The sequence below is a fragment of the Bacidia gigantensis genome (assembly GCF_019456465.1).
Source record: "Bacidia gigantensis strain McMullin 20006 chromosome Unknown contig_249, whole genome shotgun sequence".
Lineage (NCBI taxonomy): Eukaryota > Fungi > Ascomycota > Lecanoromycetes > Lecanorales > Ramalinaceae > Bacidia > Bacidia gigantensis.
In genome coordinates this window covers 803,330-822,581 of record NW_025408603.1, presented here as the reverse complement: position 1 = coordinate 822,581, position 19,252 = coordinate 803,330, and the positions used below count along the sequence as shown (strand labels likewise).

At 49.9% G+C, this 19,252-nt stretch overlaps 5 protein-coding genes and 1 non-coding gene across 6 annotated transcripts; 2 read left to right on the top strand and 4 right to left on the bottom strand.

Moving 5' to 3' along the window:
- Nucleotides 1–224: 224 nt before the first annotated feature.
- Nucleotides 225–3,707, bottom strand: KY384_006452 (uncharacterized protein; the record flags this gene model as incomplete). Its single annotated transcript, XM_044814947.1, has 5 exons — nucleotides 225–364; nucleotides 474–1,201; nucleotides 1,573–2,044; nucleotides 3,155–3,386; nucleotides 3,600–3,707. The coding sequence occupies 5 exons, from the start codon at nucleotides 3,705–3,707 to the stop codon at nucleotides 225–227; spliced, it is 1,680 nt and encodes a 559-aa protein (XP_044668047.1).
- Nucleotides 3,708–4,951: 1,244 nt separating this feature from the next.
- KY384_006451 (uncharacterized protein) lies at nucleotides 4,952–6,528 on the top strand (the record flags this gene model as incomplete). The annotated part of the gene is made up of 4 exons (XM_044814946.1): nucleotides 4,952–5,078; nucleotides 5,131–5,837; nucleotides 5,887–6,213; nucleotides 6,280–6,528. The coding sequence occupies 4 exons, from the start codon at nucleotides 4,952–4,954 to the stop codon at nucleotides 6,526–6,528; spliced, it is 1,410 nt and encodes a 469-aa protein (XP_044668046.1).
- Nucleotides 6,529–6,892: 364 nt separating this feature from the next.
- On the top strand, nucleotides 6,893–6,986 carry KY384_006450. Its single transcript has one exon. It is a non-coding gene; the product is annotated as a tRNA-Lys (tRNA).
- A 3,020-nt stretch (nucleotides 6,987–10,006) lies between these two features.
- KY384_006449 (uncharacterized protein) lies at nucleotides 10,007–11,135 on the bottom strand (the record flags this gene model as incomplete). Its single annotated transcript, XM_044814945.1, has 4 exons — nucleotides 10,007–10,035; nucleotides 10,093–10,387; nucleotides 10,543–10,950; nucleotides 11,067–11,135. The coding sequence occupies 4 exons, from the start codon at nucleotides 11,133–11,135 to the stop codon at nucleotides 10,007–10,009; spliced, it is 801 nt and encodes a 266-aa protein (XP_044668045.1).
- A 534-nt stretch (nucleotides 11,136–11,669) lies between these two features.
- On the bottom strand, nucleotides 11,670–12,146 carry KY384_006448 (uncharacterized protein; the record flags this gene model as incomplete). The annotated part of the gene is made up of 2 exons (XM_044814944.1): nucleotides 11,670–11,931; nucleotides 12,031–12,146. 2 exons carry the CDS (start codon nucleotides 12,144–12,146, stop codon nucleotides 11,670–11,672), a joined length of 378 nt encoding a protein of 125 aa, XP_044668044.1.
- Nucleotides 12,147–13,032: 886 nt separating this feature from the next.
- KY384_006447 (uncharacterized protein) lies at nucleotides 13,033–17,017 on the bottom strand (the record flags this gene model as incomplete). Its single annotated transcript, XM_044814943.1, has 2 exons — nucleotides 13,033–13,922; nucleotides 13,972–17,017. The coding sequence occupies 2 exons, from the start codon at nucleotides 17,015–17,017 to the stop codon at nucleotides 13,033–13,035; spliced, it is 3,936 nt and encodes a 1,311-aa protein (XP_044668043.1).
- Nucleotides 17,018–19,252: the final 2,235 nt, after the last annotated feature.

Genomic DNA, 19,252 nt, shown 5'->3' with positions numbered 1-19,252 from the left:
TCTGCCTGAGAGACTGGCTGCATCAGGTAAAGCCAGCACAGGGCTGCATTAGTACCTGCATTAGGCGCACCTTGCAGCCTGACAGCCCCCTTGCATTACTGCATTATTGCTTCACAATTGTCTGCCTTTTGCACAAGGAAAATATGCCAATTTCACTCAGGTACGGACAGGATCAGATAGGACAGATTCGCCCAACGTTCTTCCCTTGGGCCCAGCCAGAGTCTCTATTGCTTCGCGGCACCTATTTCCTCCTCTATCGGTACCTTCGCGGCAGCATCTTCGTGTCGTCTCGTCTGGCCACGATAGTTCCGTCGTCCACGTGCAAACCAGTCGATTGTGAGGATGAGAACCACAACGGCATAAACTACGGTGACATAGTTCATATCTGTATCATTGATTAGCACTTAACGAAGCTCTCGGAGATGAAAGTTTTTGATCAAAAGCGGAAATTTCCAAAGCAATGAGTGACTTACTAGATGCCTCCACGGGTCTGGCAAACGGAAAGCTATACATCACAATCGTGAAGAGCGTCCACACCAGAAGCACGATATTTGACAGCAATCCAACCTTTCCCAACCAAAATGGCCCATGCCTGATATTGTCCCTTCCCTTGACCAGCAAACAAATGACTGGTATAGCATAACTTACATACAACAACACCACCACCGCAGTAACAATGCTGTTGAATGCAGTCGAGCTCCCCAGATACAACAATCCCAGTGCCCCCACCAGGAAGCAACTCAAACTATGCGCTGCCAACGGCACATCCCCCCGTCCGGTCTCCACCCTTGCCCACAAACTGGGCAGCGGAATCCCGCCATCCCTTGCGAAGCTCCAACACAAGCGACTTTGCCACGTATGGCTTGCAACAAGACACCAGATTCCTGTAGCCACGACCAATGCCTCTAGGACAATAGCCCCGGCCTTGTTGCCAAGGGCTTGGTAGAAGAGCTCCAGCAAGGGTACGAGTGTTGAGGTGCCGGTGACCTTGTCAAGGTCGTTGAGGGAGTAAAAAAGCGAGATGACGTAGAACCAGCTGGTGAAGAAGCCGATGGCGACGGTGCCCAGGATGGCGACGGGAATGGCGCGCTCGGGTTTGGGGAGCTCTTCCGCAAGATGGCAGGCGCAGTCGAGGCAGGCGAAGGAGTAGTTGCAGTTTATGAGGCCAACTATGAAAGCTAGTGACGGGCACTCGTGAGTACTAATCTTCGGGCAGGAATTTTGGTAAGGATTTGGGAAGCCACCCACCAATACCATTGGAGCTCCAACCGGTGTTGTTGAAGAAGCTGGCGAAGACGAAATGTGCATTTTGATGCGTTGGCGCTTTACTTGGCACCGTGATTAAAATCACAACGAATGAGAGAAGTGAGGTCCAAAAGGAGATCTGAGCAATGAGTGGTAGAGGCCGCGCTTGCGTGTTGAAGATGAAGGCAAAGGCGTTGACTACTTGATATGTGACCACGACATGCCATGCCTCAATCACGCTATCCAAGTGTGCCAATGTCAGCCTCCTTCCTACTCATCACTTGCAAGTGCAAGAAAGGAAGAATCTCAAGAGAATGGAATGCCTACAAATCCGGATGACTCAACTGCCAGCACCCAACAATCGCACTCGCCGTCCCCAATGCCACACTCGAGCTCGTGAAGATTGCTCCCGCCCATGCAAACCATCCCGTCAAATAACTTGTGAGATCAGCCCACCCCCTGGGAGCAAGCTCACTCGCCCAAAAATATTGGCCACCCGCATTTGGCATCGCGGACGCTAACTCAGACAGTGAGATGCCGACACAGATGGAGATCAAGCAGATGAGCATGATGCCGTAGATGAAGAGGACGGGGCCGCCAGAGTTGATACCTGTGACGAGGGCGCCGCTGATGCCCCACCAGGAGTTTGTGAGCGAGAACCCGACAGCGAGAACGGAGATGACGGAGTAGTTTCTGCGGAGAGTAGGGTCGTAGCCCATCGATGCGAGGTTAAGGGCATCCGAGTCCATCGACGGGAGGGACTCATGTTGGCCACTTGGGTAGTCAGCCGAATCGACAGCTGGGTGCTTTTCATTCATGGTGAGAGCGACTCGGGGGTGGCTTTCGCGTCCTGTCCGTCTAAGTGATGTTGTGACAATTAAGATGCTATGATGTACATGTGAATGAGGGCGGCAGAAGCTCGCGTGAATATGCAAAAGAGCGAAAAGAGGAGATGGGAAAGTCAATTCATTTAAAGCAGGAACGAATACAGACTACAGACAGCGTGGGGATGAAGGATCAACTGTGGCTGCTTAGCTCGATGGACGGCCTTATCTAGCGTTTAGCGTGACCGTCCCGGGGTGTCGTCACGAAGACCCGGGGAAGCTTCAGAGAGTGGTCTGGCACTTGCACAAAGGAATGAATTGGGCGTCTACAGGAGCGAAAACAGAATCATCAGGCTTGCATGACCCGCATATCAATCCTTCCTCGGACCTTGTGCTCATTGGCCGGATAACCAGCGGACTATTCACCGTCAAGTGCTTATTCTTGCATTGCTTTGGAGCATCGCAGGGTAAGCATGTATGGATGATCGTGAATCAATGAGTCTTGAAGTGTGGGTGTATTGCGCTATGCTGCTTACGCTCCAGATCGGTTTTAGGTCCCAAGAAGCGCGGAGAGGGGAGGACTCTTGGCGGCGGCCTGGATCGATTGTTGTCCCCGAGCTAGAACGAAGCTCATCTAGATCCAGTCCCAGTCAGGCGGTCAGGTAGATGATATTGAGCTTCCGGTTGTGCAACAAATAATGACTGCGGATCAGTCGTGCAAACAAGTGAGTATTGTTTGCTCTTGAAAAAATTTGAAAAGATGAAGTCAAAGCAGACTGATCATATGGGGAAAAGAACTCCTTCATTACCTGCACCACGTTGCATCTCTAGATAATGGTAAGACAGCATCTGACAAACGCCATGCGCCCATTCCCTGCACCCTGCGAGCTTGAGTGCTGTCGAGAGCTTGCCTGATGAGTTCAGTGGCTTGAAAGTTGATATTTCATCTCGATCTTGTTACTGGAGGCTCGTACCGGACTTGATGCGGATCGTGTCCTATCTAATTGAATCATGTGTGTCTCGTGGCAACGACTTCAACCACCGGTCAGCAGAGGTTTCGCAAATACCGCAGACGAGGCGCTTACCGCTGGGAATAATGATGATCAACAGTAGCACGATAATTCCCACAATGATCCAAATCCTCATCTTCATGTTCTTCCACCACATCTGCTTGCGCACACGATTCGCGCCTCGACGAAAGCCTTGAGCCGACTGGTTGAGATTCTCTGACTTGTCTTGAAGCTGATCAATATGCTCCCCACGCTGCGCAACGGATTCCAGATTCTTTTTCATAACATTGACTGTATCATCGATTTGCTAAATTTTCGAAGCTGTCAGTCTGTACTCATGACCATGACAGAACGACTCGAACAGAACGCCCGCAGCTAGTCCAACGGCCATGTCGTAGCTCCTCTGAGGCCATCAGATACAGATGATCGGGTGACCCTCCCCTTAGTGAGCCAACCCTCGCCCAGAGAACGGACTCTTTCCATAACAGGTAGATGAGTTGAGTTTAGGAGCTCTACTTACGGACTGAATAGCTGCTGTCCTTGCATTTCCTCCCTCATGTTGTCCCCCAGTCTGCCCATTACTGCCTGACGGGATATACGGATCGTATGGCTGCTCTCTTCCGGCCATCGTGAACTTTGTATTTGGGCTTGCAGAGTCGGAGACTCGAAAAGAAGACTGAAGCGCGGCCCTTGGTCGTGCAGGGTCGTACGATCCCAATCAGGTGGTTGGGGGGTTGGAGCCAGTCAAATTGATGCGTTCTCGCAGGTGGAGGCCGCTGTGTCGCTCGATGCAAATTAAGTCAGAGTCGCAATGGCTTGTATCAATGATGGAAAGGGCGTAAGAATAGAGAGGTGATGGGTGGTGAGAAGATTGTTGATGGAGGTGGTGAAGGAGACAAGTCTGCAACAAAAGCTCAAAGCGCTGACTAAAGGGCTTGGCGCCAATCTCTCGTCACGTTTCTCGTAATGGACGAGGAGAACGAAGGGACTCTAAATGGATAGCACCGAAGGACAAGTGGGTTTCTCGTTTTGGGAACTGCAGATCTCGTGCAGGTAATCAGGAAATCCAGCATTACATTGCATTCACATTCACCTCTATCTTCTTTCTATAAGCTGCAAATCTTGACTGCCTAGCACCGCCACCGTTTGCCGCTATCATTCAGATCATCCGTATCCCGTGCAACCGGCCTTTCCGTCTTCATATGACGCGAAGTGCGTGGCGACTTCATTCCCCCTTTCTCCCGTGCTGATAAATTTAACGTCTTTCCACATGCCTGAGTGATGGACAAGGAGGCATAGATATCAATCATAGATCATTGTAGACCTGCAAGTCATAATAAGGGGCCTCCTAGAGTACCCCTACCTTACGCCACCGCGCGGGGGAGATAATTGGTCCCAAAGAGGCCGGACCTGCGCAAACCTTTCGCCCAATTATTAGCCGCACGATCCATTCGAGATCCCCTTTCTGTCGTAAACAAGGATTGGCCAAGATCTGACTCGTCATTCCATTCACTTGGCTACCAAGCCTTTCTCAGCATTAATCAAAACCTCCCTGCTGACCTTTCATTACTTCATCCTCACACTCGTTTGGGGACTTGCGCAAATCGTTCGTTACCTGGGGAATAAAGAGACAAGAGATAAGAACCGCAAATCACCGACCACATTCCTGCGGTCTTCTCCCCAGCCACCAAATCATTCCCGATCTGTCCGATAATAGCTGTGAAGAGGAGGAATATCATCTCACGTACGATCGCAGTACCCTGGTGGAGAACCGAATCAAGAAAATCTGGGGACCGCCACATCCCCATCTCTCACATCAACCGGGTGCTTGTTTCTGGCTCGAACGCAGTCCGCCGGCCACAACGGCCCAACATGTTGTACAAAAGGAGGAACAAGAGCGCTTCATCATCCACAGGGCTATTGCGCACGTCAATATCACTGCTACTAGGCAGCTCTCTTGTGAACGCCGGGCTGCCTCAGCTCAATTTAGATGATGACAGTGGGTGACCCCGTCAATGCAACGAATCGATAGACTGATTTCACACGTATAGACTCTATAAAGTCTGTCGCAAGCAGGGTAGCTTATGACATGATGACCTACTATACAGGAAATCGGACTGGCGATGTTCCTGGCAACTTGCCGCAGCCCTACTACTGGTGGGAAGCCGGGGCTATGATGGGCACCCTTATCGATTATTACTACTATACTGGTGATGGGTCGTATAATGATCTGGTCGTACAGGGCATGCTGCATCAAATGGGGCCGAATAAAGACTTCATGACGCCCAATCAGACCAAGACAACCGGAAATGATGACCAAGGCTTTTGGGGCATGGCTGCCATGTCAGCGGCGGAGCAAAAGTTTCCCGATCCCCCAGGGACTGACAATCCAGGATGGCTAGAGTTGGCACAGGCGGTCTTCAATACACAAGCATATCGATGGGATGAACAATACTGCGGTGGAGGATTGCGCTGGCAAGTCTTTACCTTCAACAATGGCTACGACTACAAGAACACTATTTCGAATGGATGTTTCTTCAACATTGCTTCACGATTAGCAGTATACACAAATAATCAGACTTACGCGGATTGGGCAAATAAAGTCTATGACTGGACAGCAGCCTCTGGCTTTATGACCCCCGATTATCACTTCTACGATGGAGCGCACACTACCTTGAACTGCTCAGACATCAATAAAGTGCAATGGTCATACAACGTTGGTGTTTACCTCTTGGGTGCGGCAAACATGTACAACTACGTAAGCTAACCCTCAACCTATCCCCTTTGCTGTGCTGATCGCATAACAGACGAATGGAAATGATACCTGGAAATCGCGTGTTCTCGGCATGCTCAATGGCACAAATCTATTCTTCTATCCTCCGGACAACACGGTCATGTATGAAGTGGCATGCGAAGGTCATGGGACATGCAATACAGACAACTACTCTTTCAAAGCCTACCTTTCACGTTGGTTGGCTGCTTCGACGAAATATGCGCCATTCATGCGCGATCTCGTTATGCCAAAATTGCGGGCGTCTGCGCAAGCTGCTGTCTCGCAGTGTACCGGTGGTGACTCTGGGACCAAATGTGGAATGATATGGACAGGCAATGGAAAATATGATGGAAGCCAAGGGGTAAGATATAGCATCCTAGTACAAGCACAGCATGATGAACGGAACTAACCGAGTTTGATTCCATAGGTCGGCCAACAGATGGGAGTACTCGAGATTGTACAAGGTAATCTAATTGACGGTTCTGCAGACCCAGCCACGAATAAGAGCGGAGGTACGAGCAAGGGCAACCCAGGCGCTGGTGGAGATGGAAGTGGAGGGAACAATCCTATACTTGCGCAAGATACTATCAAAACGAGCGATCGTGCTGGAGCAGGCATCTTAACGACAATAGTCCTGCTGTGGGTCATTGGGGGCTTGTGGTGGATGATGATATGATGATGGACAGGGCTTCATTCCAGCGAGTGGTATGATGTTTAATGAGCATTCGATGGGGACGACTCAGGCGCTTTGGTCATAATGCATTTTTCGAAGGCGCGAATGTTACAGATGTAGATTGAGATATAGATACTAGATATCCTAAGACCTGCTGGTGCAAGTTTAATCTAACAATCTCTTGATCATGCGTGCATGAGCCGTTGTTCATTCGATCTGTCAAATTAGTGAACGTCAGCGAATAGAGCCCTCTTCTATGTATCGATCCTAGGTTGTACCTGAAATGATGGATCGGACAGTCTCCGATCAGCAACATTGTATAAAAGGCAATATACTAATATTTAACAAAAGTTCAAGCGAACAAATCGCCCGGTTGGCACAATTGGTTAGCGCGTGCGGCTTTTACGAGACGTCAGTCACAATAAACCGCAAGGTTGAGAGTTCAAGCCTCTCATCGGGCGATGATTTTGTTCTTTTTCCCGCCCGTCTGATCCTTTTTGTACAAGGTGGCGAAACTCAGGACAGAAGAACGAAGGAGGGAGATCAGCTCCGGTCTTTCTTGGCAAGAGGTACCAGAGCCGGTGCGGGTTGCTCTAGATATCTACTTGATGAGGAGTTGAGATGGAATTTACACGTTGGTGTTGCTCAGAAAGTACGCTCATCCTATTTGAATTGTGAGTACGATCCCCATTCTACATTTTTCCAGCTTTTGAAAGATGCTATCCCCACCAAATCGGTCAATATCAGGTCTGCAGTTTGCTGTGGGTCTTGGAGCCCCTTTCTTTGCCTCAGGAAAATGGATCGCCTCCAAGTAGAGCAGCAATTTGCTGGATCAGTTACGGATATGTGCTTGAAAAGCGTCTACCCTGTTTCATTCGGTCTTATTCGAATAATAGCTTCACTATGCTATTGCCAGCTCCCCTCTGTCCTCAAAACAAGCCAGTAAGAGACGCCAAAGCTCGTTCCGCGGGCATTCTTACTCTTTATAAGAGTCAAGCACTTGTGCATATTATACTAGGGGGTGAATGTTCGATCACTTAACACATTACAAGTAGGGTAAATATGGATAGCCAACAACAATGTATCACGACGTCCTTCACCTTTGAGCAAAGATGGCTCCAGAATGCCTGGATTGCCGTCCGAGACATTTCGCTTTGGGTAGGAAATCATTGGAGAGTGCCTTTTAGCATGCATGCCTTCTCAAAGGGAGATCCGGCGTGGAAAGAACAAAGAAAATGAATGTATAATGATATCTAAATGTTGCTCGAAGGGCAGGAAACAAGCCAACAAGAATGACAGATTATTCAGTGAAGAAAGTATCCGCTGTCCATAGGTTGCTATGTTGAGGAACCATACCAAGGGAGCCAAAAACAATGCATGCATGGAACAGTGATCGTTCTCTGCCTCGGAACGAGATCATACTCGATTTGATCTGTTCTGCTGGGTTACAGAATAAGCCACCGAGTTAGAGGCAAGGAATTGCGTTTTGACCTATCTCAAGGTGGCAAAGGTACAGAGCAAGCGAGTCGGGGGGAGAGAGTAACTGAGGGGATAGTTTCAATGCATAGGGAGTAGAAACCCCCGAAAAGACTTCCAGGGCAGAAGGGCTGGGATGATCGTGATTGTATCAATGAAGACGTGAATGCTTCCAGTGGGAGAATGTTCATAGAAGTCAGACTAAGAATACAAGTCCAGAGTAATACCCATCCTCTCCTGGTCTGCCTTGTGTTTCCCAATATGAATCCGCTCCAGGGGTATGTACGCTCGAAAAATTCATTCGAGAAGGGCTTTCAACCAGTACTTTCTTTAGCTAAGTGTGGCCTACTCAGCTTGTCGCTGTAAGGACCAGTGTGAGGGCTAGAATTCATGGTGTGCTTTCCACGTCTCGAAGGGTGCAGGCTGTGCATGCTATAGACGCACTCGTTGAAATTGATCCCATTGTCTGTTTTGATGAAAGGCTTGTGCTTGATTGGTATTTGAAGGAATGTCACTTAATGGTCTTTCATCAGAGCTTCCATCGTACTGAGAAATTAATGGTGGATTGTTATGTATTCCTTGCGCTTGCTGAGGATTCTGTGGTTGTGGAGGCCCAACGGGTGCCGCTTGAGGATACGTTGTTGTTGGGTACTTGTGAGAATTGGTACGCAAGGCAATGATAGCGACGATGATGGAGGCGATACTGCAGAGCTTGATCAGCCGTGAGAAGCATACGAAACGCAAGCTAAGCCCCGATGGCTTCCTCGTACTCGGATGCAAGACGTACCAATTGAATGGCATAAAGATGAAGAGCGCGAGTTCGGTGATGAGTATGGTACGTAACCTCGGATATTGCTTAGATACCCTCCTCATCATGGAGAAGTTTTGGAATAGCAAGCAATCGCGGCCAAATAGACCAAGCCAGGCCAGCGCCCAGCATAGACAAGCAAACCCAATACCGGAGGGATTGGCTTTTTGACTCATGACAAGCGGCAAGCCGAGGAAGAAAGTCAAGAAGGTACCCAGGCAAGCAAGTAAGGCACCGAACCTGTCAGATAGAGTGGATCAGTCTCATGTCTGTATAGCATGAAGGGGTATGGGAGTGGAGAAGGCTAGAATATACTCCCAGGGGTATTTCTCAGGTCCAGAACCAGATTTCTTTGCTTGGAGCGACTTTCTTGCTATTGCAATGTCGATGGACACCAGAATCAGAGAAACACCTGAAAGAATGCCCAAAATAATGAAGGCCGGCAAAGCAGACTTGCGATTCCACTTTCCTGAGGCCATGATGTATGCTGCTTGGGTATACAATTAATAATGAATTTCGAGAGGCTTTTGTTCGGATGAATAATGTTTAAAAGAAAAGAAGAGAGGGAACAAAACAAGTAACAGACGAGGTTATATGCCCTCCATACGCGGCCACAAAGATGGCAGGTGCGTCTTTGGGACTCACCCCAGTCCTTCGCAGCTGCCACAAGCCCGACGAGCCCAGCAGCTGGTCTGGGTTGCCTGGGTAAGCCGCTTAGGTCCAGAGCAGGAGAGTACAGATTACGGCTTTGCATAGAATATAGAGATGGTATGATGGTATGACGGGGTACGTTTGCCGGCATAAGCTCGCGAGGTAGAAGCAATGTTGTGACCGACTTAGAACAAACTAGGCCTACCGTTGCAGAAGCCAGCTTTGACTCATAGTCCGTGGCCATTGAATGGTTTGAGGGTGTCATAAATGCTGGAATTGACCAAGCAGGAACCCTAGGAAGCAAGGCCATGATATACTTTTGTGGCATCAGCTGAGGCGACGTCGAAATTCTGTCTAAGCTTCAGACAACAAGTGTGAATGATTGCCATCTGAAAATTATATAGAAAAACCTAAGACGTTCATACTTCTGATTCGAAGGGACTTTCTGGTAGCGCATCATATGATAACAGAAAGGAAATCCCTCCTTGGCATCCTTTGCGCCTTTGCGCCAGGGCCCGAACGGAGCAAAAGACAGTCTTTCCCACCTCAAATAATACGATAGGCGTCGTAGATCACTGCAAAACAGTGTTAGTATACCGTAGTAAAATCGATCGATAAGCCTGAAAACTCACTCTCAGTTCCTCTTCTTATGCCACTACCAACCCACATGCCTGTATTTAGGTGCAGATACCTTGGGTCCCCCGTTTCCATAGTGATATAGATCCTGAATGAGTAGGTTTTGGGATCGATCTCGTCCGCCTCGACGGGGTTGTCAAGCTTCTCGAGAACTTCCCGGGGTCCAACGCGCCAGCCATCGTTCTTGACAGCAATGTAGGCCGGTGGATGATCGTGCGTTTGTAGAAGATAGTTGCTGCCAACATGGGTAGAAAGGTCGGGTGCAACCAATTGAGAATCTTGCCCACCAGGCTAGACATTCATCAGCTTTTGTAGATATGCTGGGTAGTCAAAGGAGAGATAAAGAGAGACGTGGAGCAGATTGAAAGATTAAGTGTTAAGACTTTCGTCGGGTTGGCGACGACGAGGCTTCTTTCTTTAGAAGGGTATCAAAGGGCAGAACTTACCACGACAGTGCCTTTCCCCCAACGCCCGTTCCAGTGTCCGCTAATGTAGCTGACCCAATTGCGCTGGCCCCAGATTCCGACTCCAACACTGATTTTAGGGTTCAATTGGACGCTCATCTGGAAATCTCTTTCTAGCACCGGTTTAGGGATGGGGAAGTTCCTGGACACAGAAGCCTCTCCTTGGAAGCCCGAAATCATACTGTCATGGTCGCGCTTCTTGTTCGGCTTTGGCTGGCTTGGAGTCGGCGGCGGGGGTGGGCCATTGATCGACTCATGGAGGATAGGGTTGTCTGGATTGTGTTCCTTCATGGCGGCTAGGTAGTTTGGACACTCCAGCAGATGCTGACGCTGACGTGACGTATTCTTTGCCCGAACAGACTGGCAGTATATGCATTGCGCCGAAAGACACTAGACGTCGTCAGATTAGTATTGGTGTAGGAAAGATATGTGGAAATATTGAGCGGATTTCGAGGGAGTATGCTTGAGGGAAAATGGCTGGGATTGCAAGAGAGGTGGCAACTGACTTTGTCTGATTCTTTCGCTCGAAATTCAACATACGCAGCGTGGACGTCTCCGTCCCCGATGCGACCCATTTTCACCAAGGTTTCGATAATGTTTCGTATGTGTTCGTATCGTTGGTGGTATTGGGAAGATTGAAAATACCGGTAGTGCAGGGGAAGAGGGAGGGTTTCTTACGTGGCAGTGCATTCGGGCACGCTAAAATTTAGGGGGAGCAGTGGGGCCCTGGCAGCTTCCATACAAATTGTCTTGCACACTACTTCACAACACACAACCTTGGCATCGAATAGCGTCAGAATGTATTATCACGCAGCTTGTGCAAGCATGGCTGCCTTCTTTTCCGTCGACATATTAGCTATTGTGCAGACATTCTCATCCTAATCCTTTACGGCCGTATTCTATGTGACACAGCCGTTCTTCAAAGTTACGAGGCTTGAACAATGTATCAAGCCTGGAGCCATGGCCAAATCATGGTAACCGAAGGGCCATCGTTATGCTGCAGAAAAACGTTTTACTGCATGCAAGGTAGAGAAGCCAACGCTGGCACCTTCACTATGGTATTGTAGTCTGCACCCTTTCAGTCATGTGCCGTCCGGGTTCGAATTGACTCATGCACTGTCCTTCTTCCTCTGCCCACAGAAGAAGCCCAAGCCACCATTGACAGTCTTGAACGTGATCTTGCTACCCTTAGGAAAGAAAAAGACATCTCCCTTCGTTGCCTTGACTGTTTGGCCACTCTCGTCTGAGATCTCGAAGTCTCCATCGACGATAATTTTCATTTCGTTATATGTATATGTATATTCAAGAGGTTTGCCGGGGTCAAGGCGGTAGAAGCCTGCACTGATGGGCTTCTCAGGATCCATTTCCTCGCTATCAAGTCACTCGTTAACAACCTGCGACATGAGATATTTATGGAAGCATCTGTCATGAGTGTGCAGCAAGGCCAGTGGTCAAATGGACGTGACATACGATGTGAAAATATCGGCCAGATATGCATTGTCGTTGGCAATCAGAGGCAGTGTCTTGACAAATTTGTTCTGCGCATCTCCATAATGTGAGAATTTGAGCGGTCCCGCTGATCCCATGGCTTGATTGGGGAGTTTGTAGGATTGTGAAAGGTGCTTCTCTTCCTCAGGTAACTGTAAAACCAACCCATGAATGTCAGCTATATAATGATTGACATCTTGGAGAACCAATGCCGCATCAGTAAGAAGGGGATAGATGCAGGGAATAGCATGCCTGTACGAATGAAACCTCAAGCTGGCAGCTGACACTGATCACCGAGAGTGTATCTTGAGGGCCTATCTCACAGATGAATGATGGGAGAGCATTCAAGATAGATGTATTAAATTGATTCAGAAGCTGATATCAAGTCTCTAAGCCGAAAAGACCGCTTCCCCACGTGGAGAAGCATGTCACTAGTCTCTCTAGCGACGGCACAATGGCCGCTTCGATATCTCATCATTTGTGACGCGCAGAATGGAAGCTGACTCTGGGACGGCGGGTCTGCTGGACTTTTTAGCCTGTTTAGGACTCGATAACCGTTACGTGCCAAGGTTTCCTGATGTCAAACTAGCCCTTTGTGAACAATTCGTACCTTCCGTCATTAAAATAGGGGATCGAGAGACCCCGTTATAGAACGCTTAGAGAACCGTTGAATAACGGGTAGCCGTCCGTTGAAAGGCGACAACCAAATTGATCATTAAGAGGCCATTCAGAATCCTTCCAAACGGTCAGGCATCTCAAGAGATTGTCACGACGCGCCAAAATTCAATTTGCAAAAGGTAGGATATTGGAATTCTTAGGGTTTTGCATGCAAAGCATACTGACATATTGATATCTAGATCAACTATCTCCAGAGATCGCATCTGCGAGCCATCCATTGCAGGCAGGGCAGAGGGGTATAGTTCAAAAAGGCAAGTGGCAGACTCATGAGAAACAAATCAAAATCCAAGGCCATCACTCTCTCGTTCAAGCAAGTCCAATACCCAACCCCACGGCTGGCTCCTTTCCGAGGGTTCCTGCTTGTTGCTGCGACTGACGCTGTTCGATCTCCCTTCTTCGTTCTTTGACGGTTCCTCTCCAACCCAAATGCATGAGACCCTCGACATCGCGCTTGCGCTCCCTCACAAGACTCTCAAGCGCAGCCTCGAAATTGATAGAGTTGCCAGTGTCGCTATCGGCAAGAGCGCGCTTTGCCTTCTTGCTCTCAAATCCCATAGCGACAAGTCGTTCGACCGCGACGTCGACCGGATCTCGGACTTGAGGCCCAAGCGGAACGACAAGGGCCGAGACCATGGTTTTGGAAGTGTCATCAGTGGAAGTTTGCTTAGCATGAGTCTTTTTTGGAGAACTCTTCGACTCAGCTGACGATGGAGTGCGGGAGGCCCTAGGTGGGATAGCTGGTACAGGTGGGGTATCCGCCTCCGCGTGACCAGAGTCAAGTTTCTCTAGCACAGACGGGAAGTTGCTCATAGGACGTTCCTCACTAGGCGGCAATTTATCGAATCCTGGCTGGTTTCTTTTCGCTCTGATCTCTGCAGCGTGGCGTGCGCATCGCCAACGGGCGGCTGAAATTTCGCTAGAGATCTCCTGCTCGTCCGGCTCTTGAATCGAAGGGTTGGTGATAACGGCTGCTGGAGACACAGGAGGTGAATTAGAGTGTGTTTCGGCAATACGATCCTGATAGACTCGGGACAGCGCTTCCTTCAGAAATGTGGCACGAGAGACAGACGGAGGTGTCCAAGTCGTGTAACTCCGAGAACGCGCATGGGCGAAGGTTGCAGCGGTGGGAGTTGTGGGGGAAGTAACGTCGAGGACAGTTGGCGGGGCAAGCGTCAGTAGATGGTACGTCCATTCTTCTGATGCTATAGTCAGCTTTGTCAAAACCACTAAAGCAAGCTCACATACCCAGGACAGCGTCTTCTTGTTCCACGTTACCAGGGGTGAGGTCACAGGCATTATCAAAGATACCATACTCCCTAGCCTCTTGCCTTTTGCCGTGAAATCCTCTCACGAGGACACCCATGCATGTCCAGATTTCAGTCATGTCGTAAAGCTCCTCCGCTGTAAGACCGTCGACGTTGCCAAAGCCAAATGAGACATCTGGCACAAAGACGGCACTGAATTTAGCAGCTGGATTCTGATACCGTTTTTCCTTCTTCGCGAGAGGGCCACCGCGAAGCCAATCCATTTGAGCAAGGATGTCTTCCTCTCGATTAGTTCCGCACCCGAAAATCTGACAGAATGCCCAAACCCGCCAAAATGCATCATCAATCTGAGATGCACGCTCTGTCTCACCGCCTGCAAGCGCCGAGATAGTGTCGGCTCGGAGGAAAGATTCGCAATGAATGAGAATCATAGACTTTAGAGCAATCATCGTATACATGTCGCGCATGTAATGCTGGAGGTAAAGAGTGGGTGTGTAGTCAAGGAGAGGGGACGATTCACCGTCACCTTGCAAACCAGGATATGGAGGAGTGACCTCCCGCAACTCCCAAGCAGCCGGCGACATGCCGTAAAGGGCATTTTTCATGAGAGGAAGCTCGTGTCGTTTGAACGTACGATAAAACCCGCGGCTTACAGTTGCGGTAGCGAACAGATCTTGAAGGTTATCGAGGTGCTCAAGTATGCGGAGAAGGACGCGCTCGGCGGCGTCAGCGGAGATCGCGCGGTCAGCCTCCTCAGCGGACATTTCTTCTAACGAAGCCGGCAAGTCGGCATATAGATCTGGAATCTCGGACGCTGCAATCGAGGCAAGTGACCGAGGTCTAATGCTCTCCTGTACGCTTCCTAGGCGTTGTCTCAGACGAGCGGGCGGAAAGTCTTGGACATCTTCAAAACTGGCGGTAATCTTATCGGAAATTTCTAAGTCATCTTTCATAGGAGTAATCTCAACATCGGGAACCGATGACTGAGTCTGGTCGTTGGTCGTTACATGGTTCTCGGAAGTGCATGATCTTGAATCCATATTCATATGTTCTTGGATAGGCAGCCTATTAGGAGAGAAAGGTTCTGCGTGATCCCAGGCTTTGTCAGCTTCCGGAAGGGTGGGAGAATCATTCTTAGGACTAAGCAACTCCATCCTCGCTTTTATCTCTTCAAAGGCATAGTCCGGTATTGACGATACATCGGTTTCAGGAGTAGTTGTGTCTCCTCGGTTGCTTGAAGTATCACCATTGTAAGAGGTGTCAGGAGAGTCGCTCGAGTCCCAGTTTGACTCATTACTGGCTTCTCTGGACATCTGAACTGACCTGTTTGAAGGCACTGGCTGCTCAGGCTCATTTTTGCCAAGAACACGGTTTGCTTTGCTCATGCTTCCGCTCACGCTCACGGGCGCAGAAATACGTTTCCGGATTTCGCTTCCATCGGATTTCATTTGCATAACGACATGTTTTGATGGCTGTTTCTTAAGCCGGTTCCGACTACTAATACTACCATCACTTAACTTAATACTGGCTGCTGCTGACGGAGGGGCTGGAGCCTGTCGCATAGGCACCATATCATTTGGACCACGGCTGATTTGTAGAGGGTCGCAAGCAAGCGGAACGACTATCGAAGATGATTCATCTTCTGCAATCGTATCCAAATGCTCCTCCAACGCAGTCTGAGCTTGTTCCCAGGATGGCTCCCGAGGGCGATGGAAATCAGCAACTTGTGGGCTAGACTTCACAAATGCCGCATCCAGAGCGTCAAGATCCGCAGGGGTATATTTGGATCGCAGTGATGACATGCGATTTGGATGGGCAGTGGAAACACTTGATGAACGAGAAATGTTAAGGGGAGATGGTGCTTTACGCCTTGGATGTAAATCGCTCCCGCGAGAATATGACTGGTTCGGCAACCGAAGTGGTCTAACTTCCTCTAGGCCAGGTTCTGGTGGTAAAGGTTTGTTCGTGTCAGGAGCCAAAGAAGTAGTACTTTGCATCGCTCTTACACCAGAGAAGACTTGAGGCACGATTGGTGCGGGGTCAAAGACTCCCGCAGTAGTTGGGTCAGCAATCGAAAACGCAATACTGTGCCGCCGCGTCAAGGTTTTCGCCGTGGTTTCTGACGTGAGACTGGACATTGAAGACCGCCTTGTGTACGTCGATGATCTATCGTCCGTGTCACCAGTGTCGTCCGATGAGTCCGAATTTCCAGGTTTTTCCAATGAAGATTGGCCCCTCGCTGCGGCTTTCCTGCCTTCGTTCTTGGTCATGTCCTCGAGCGACCAAGCGGAGAACGGCCTTCGCGGCTTTGGCATCTCCATGACTGAAAGTGGAGACACCACGGAAAGTCGCGCAGGCAATTCATTGTTTGGAGCGCCATTCGCTGATGGTGGAGATACTTGCTGCGACGAATATTTAGTCCTTAGCTTGCTTTTCCGCCTATCGATCTGCGTGGCCAAATGGGCAGTCGACGTCGGCCGCTTCGTGGGTGGTTGTTTTCCAGGTATTTGAACGTGAATCTTTGGTCTTCTATCCTTGGCTGAGAGCACAGACGGCGCCGGGTAGTCTTTGTCAGCCATGTGAAAATTAACCTCCATTGAGTCGGTCGTCATCGCGCTGGCATCGGAGTCCGGTCGGTGGAGCGAGACCTCAGGCCTTCGCAATCGTTCTACAGGAGCATTCCTAGGTCTGAGTTCTCCTTCACTTTCAAGTCCGAAGGCACTCGACATGTATTGGTTGTACGCAATTTGGTGGTAGGACGAATCGCCATTGAAAGGCTTAGGTTTCTGCTTCTGCGATTGCTCAGGACCATTTTCCTTCCCAACACCGATCTCCGGGTGTACTCTGTTGTCCAGCCTGGGTGTCTGCCTCTGATACAACGAATCACTGTCTGTTTGAGACGCAGCCTCCAGGAGATCCATATGTCGAGGAGTCCTTTTCCCGCACGGGGCAGCCCTCAAGGGACCTCGCTGCATGATGCCTTGCATCTCCTGCTCCCTCTTCTTGCGCGTCTGCAAATGCTTCATTCTGTCTGAAAGCGATCTGGTATGTTGATGAGTACAGTAAGAGCTGTCATTGCTTGGTGTCGACGACGGGACAGGCCTGTCCGATGTATGACGTTTGTGTCTTGGGTTCAGGATAAAGGACTTGCGAAGACTGTTCCTCCGATCAACTTTTTGGGAAGAGGGTGAGAAGATACCACACCCTGGCTGAGACATGATGTGGCCTTTTGGTTGAGGCAGTAGAGTGGGTCGCCTAAGGATGGGGGCTTTGCACCTGGGTGTTTCTGAGGCACGGCACAGCCCACATCAGCAACAGTTGGGGCAAGGACAGTCGGCCTGAATTAGAACTCACATATGCAATAAAATAACGAGTTCCCAAATCAATTGGTGAGGCCGTAATTACTGGGGGCGACCCCAGTATGCTGTTTCCTGCCCACCAATTCGGGGCCTGAAGTGGCCGTCCTGTGACGCTGCGCTGACCGAAATCCGCAACGGAGTTAGTCTTGGACTCTTAGGCTTTGGCCACGTTCATGCAGCTCTCCCGAATGTGTGCTTGCTGACGACGACGAGGATGTGTTTCCTAATCGTAGCAGCACAGCCAAGGCATTCAGCAAGATGGGGGCACGGCAGAAAGGAATCTCAGAAGGAGGTCGGACAAGCACTGGTTTTACAGCGGCAGTAACATAACAATTCACCCCCCATGGATTTGCGATTGGGGGCATTAAAGGACAAGCAAATTCACTTTCCGGCGGCGCGCACAGCAAAGTCTCAGCTTGCGTCGCATGACAGAGCGACGGAGGGCAAGATCTGGGCTGACCCCATGCTCTATGCGATCGGCGGCAGAGGCCATGTGAAGTGAAACAGCATGCCTGCAAGAGGAGCCAGAGGACTGCAATGCCCCCACCGGCTCTGCCGATGATGCATCATCAGCAATAATTAGGCTTAGGCCTCTCTCCAACGTTGGTGTGCTGCGGCATAGCAGGCAGTGCGTGTGGTGTGTGGTGTGAATGCGGTGATACTGGCCTGCACATTGGCCCGTTAGGTTGTTTCATCTATTTGCGGCGGGAGCACCAGTCTAGCGCCTTAATGGCCTAGCCCGCTGCTCATGATGGCGAACAACCGTTTGTACTCTTTCTCCCATCCTTGCGCCTAAAGGTACCTACCTTCTGACCCCATGGGTCGTCTCGACTGCCCCCAACATGCCAGGTGACACGGCCTGAGGACGACTACGACTAGCTAGATGATGTACGGACTACGGACAGACTGGCCCGCTTGAGTAGTAATCCCGTTTTCATTGTCAGTGATGACCAGAGAGCAAAAATCCATATAATCCACGGTGAAGTACGCAGGAAGTCTGTCGCAGGAAGCCCACCAGTGCATTTCTCTTCGCTTCAGTGTCGCCTGTGTGAATGAATATAAGGGTCTGAGGTCAGTCTTGTCGCTGAAGTCATCAGCCTTGCCCGGTCCGGTCAGCGACCATACATCGAACGCGTGCGCCCATCGACCGTCATGTAATCTCCCGATTGGACCAGTCGCGCAAAATCTTCCGTGAAATATCGCTCTAATTACAGGCGAGATGCCATCAGCGCACGCGAGTTGTAAGACCCTGGCACTTGGTTAAGAGAGACTTTCGATGCGACTTTCTGCCCACAAGCGTTCCAGCGGTTTTCGGCACAGCACTCTCTAGCGGGATTTGATATCGATGCTGACTGTTGTGCTTCATTGTTACTGACTAACTTTTTTTGGCTGCCAACATGCCACCACCATCATCCATGTCGACCAGTACCCTGAGCCTGTGGCGTCTTAGAGTATCACGTTGATAATAATGATAATCTTCGTTGCTCCCCACGGAAGAATCGCTCAAGACGTCATGCTGATGAGGCTTGCACGGTTGAGCCGCGCTACTACCATGCTCTCACCCTCACCACATTGACGCGCTAAACTCCATTATTGGCGACACAGGCATCATACCTGCAACTTGGATAGAGGATTCGACGCACAAGCGTGGACTGCTTCACTTGCGCTTGTGCTCGCAGTCGATGATCAGTTACGCAGCGAGGCTGCATTCCGCGTTGCTGCACGTCGCCGTGAAGATTTGCTGTACCGCCGCCTAGTCCACCAATGGAAAACGGTCCAAAGGTCAAAAGGCTTTGCCGTTGGTAGAATTCACGCCATTTATCTAATCACCAACCGACTCCAACAAGTCTGACCGACCACGACCCAAAGCAAGACATGAGGCACTCTCTTCGTTGCTCTCAA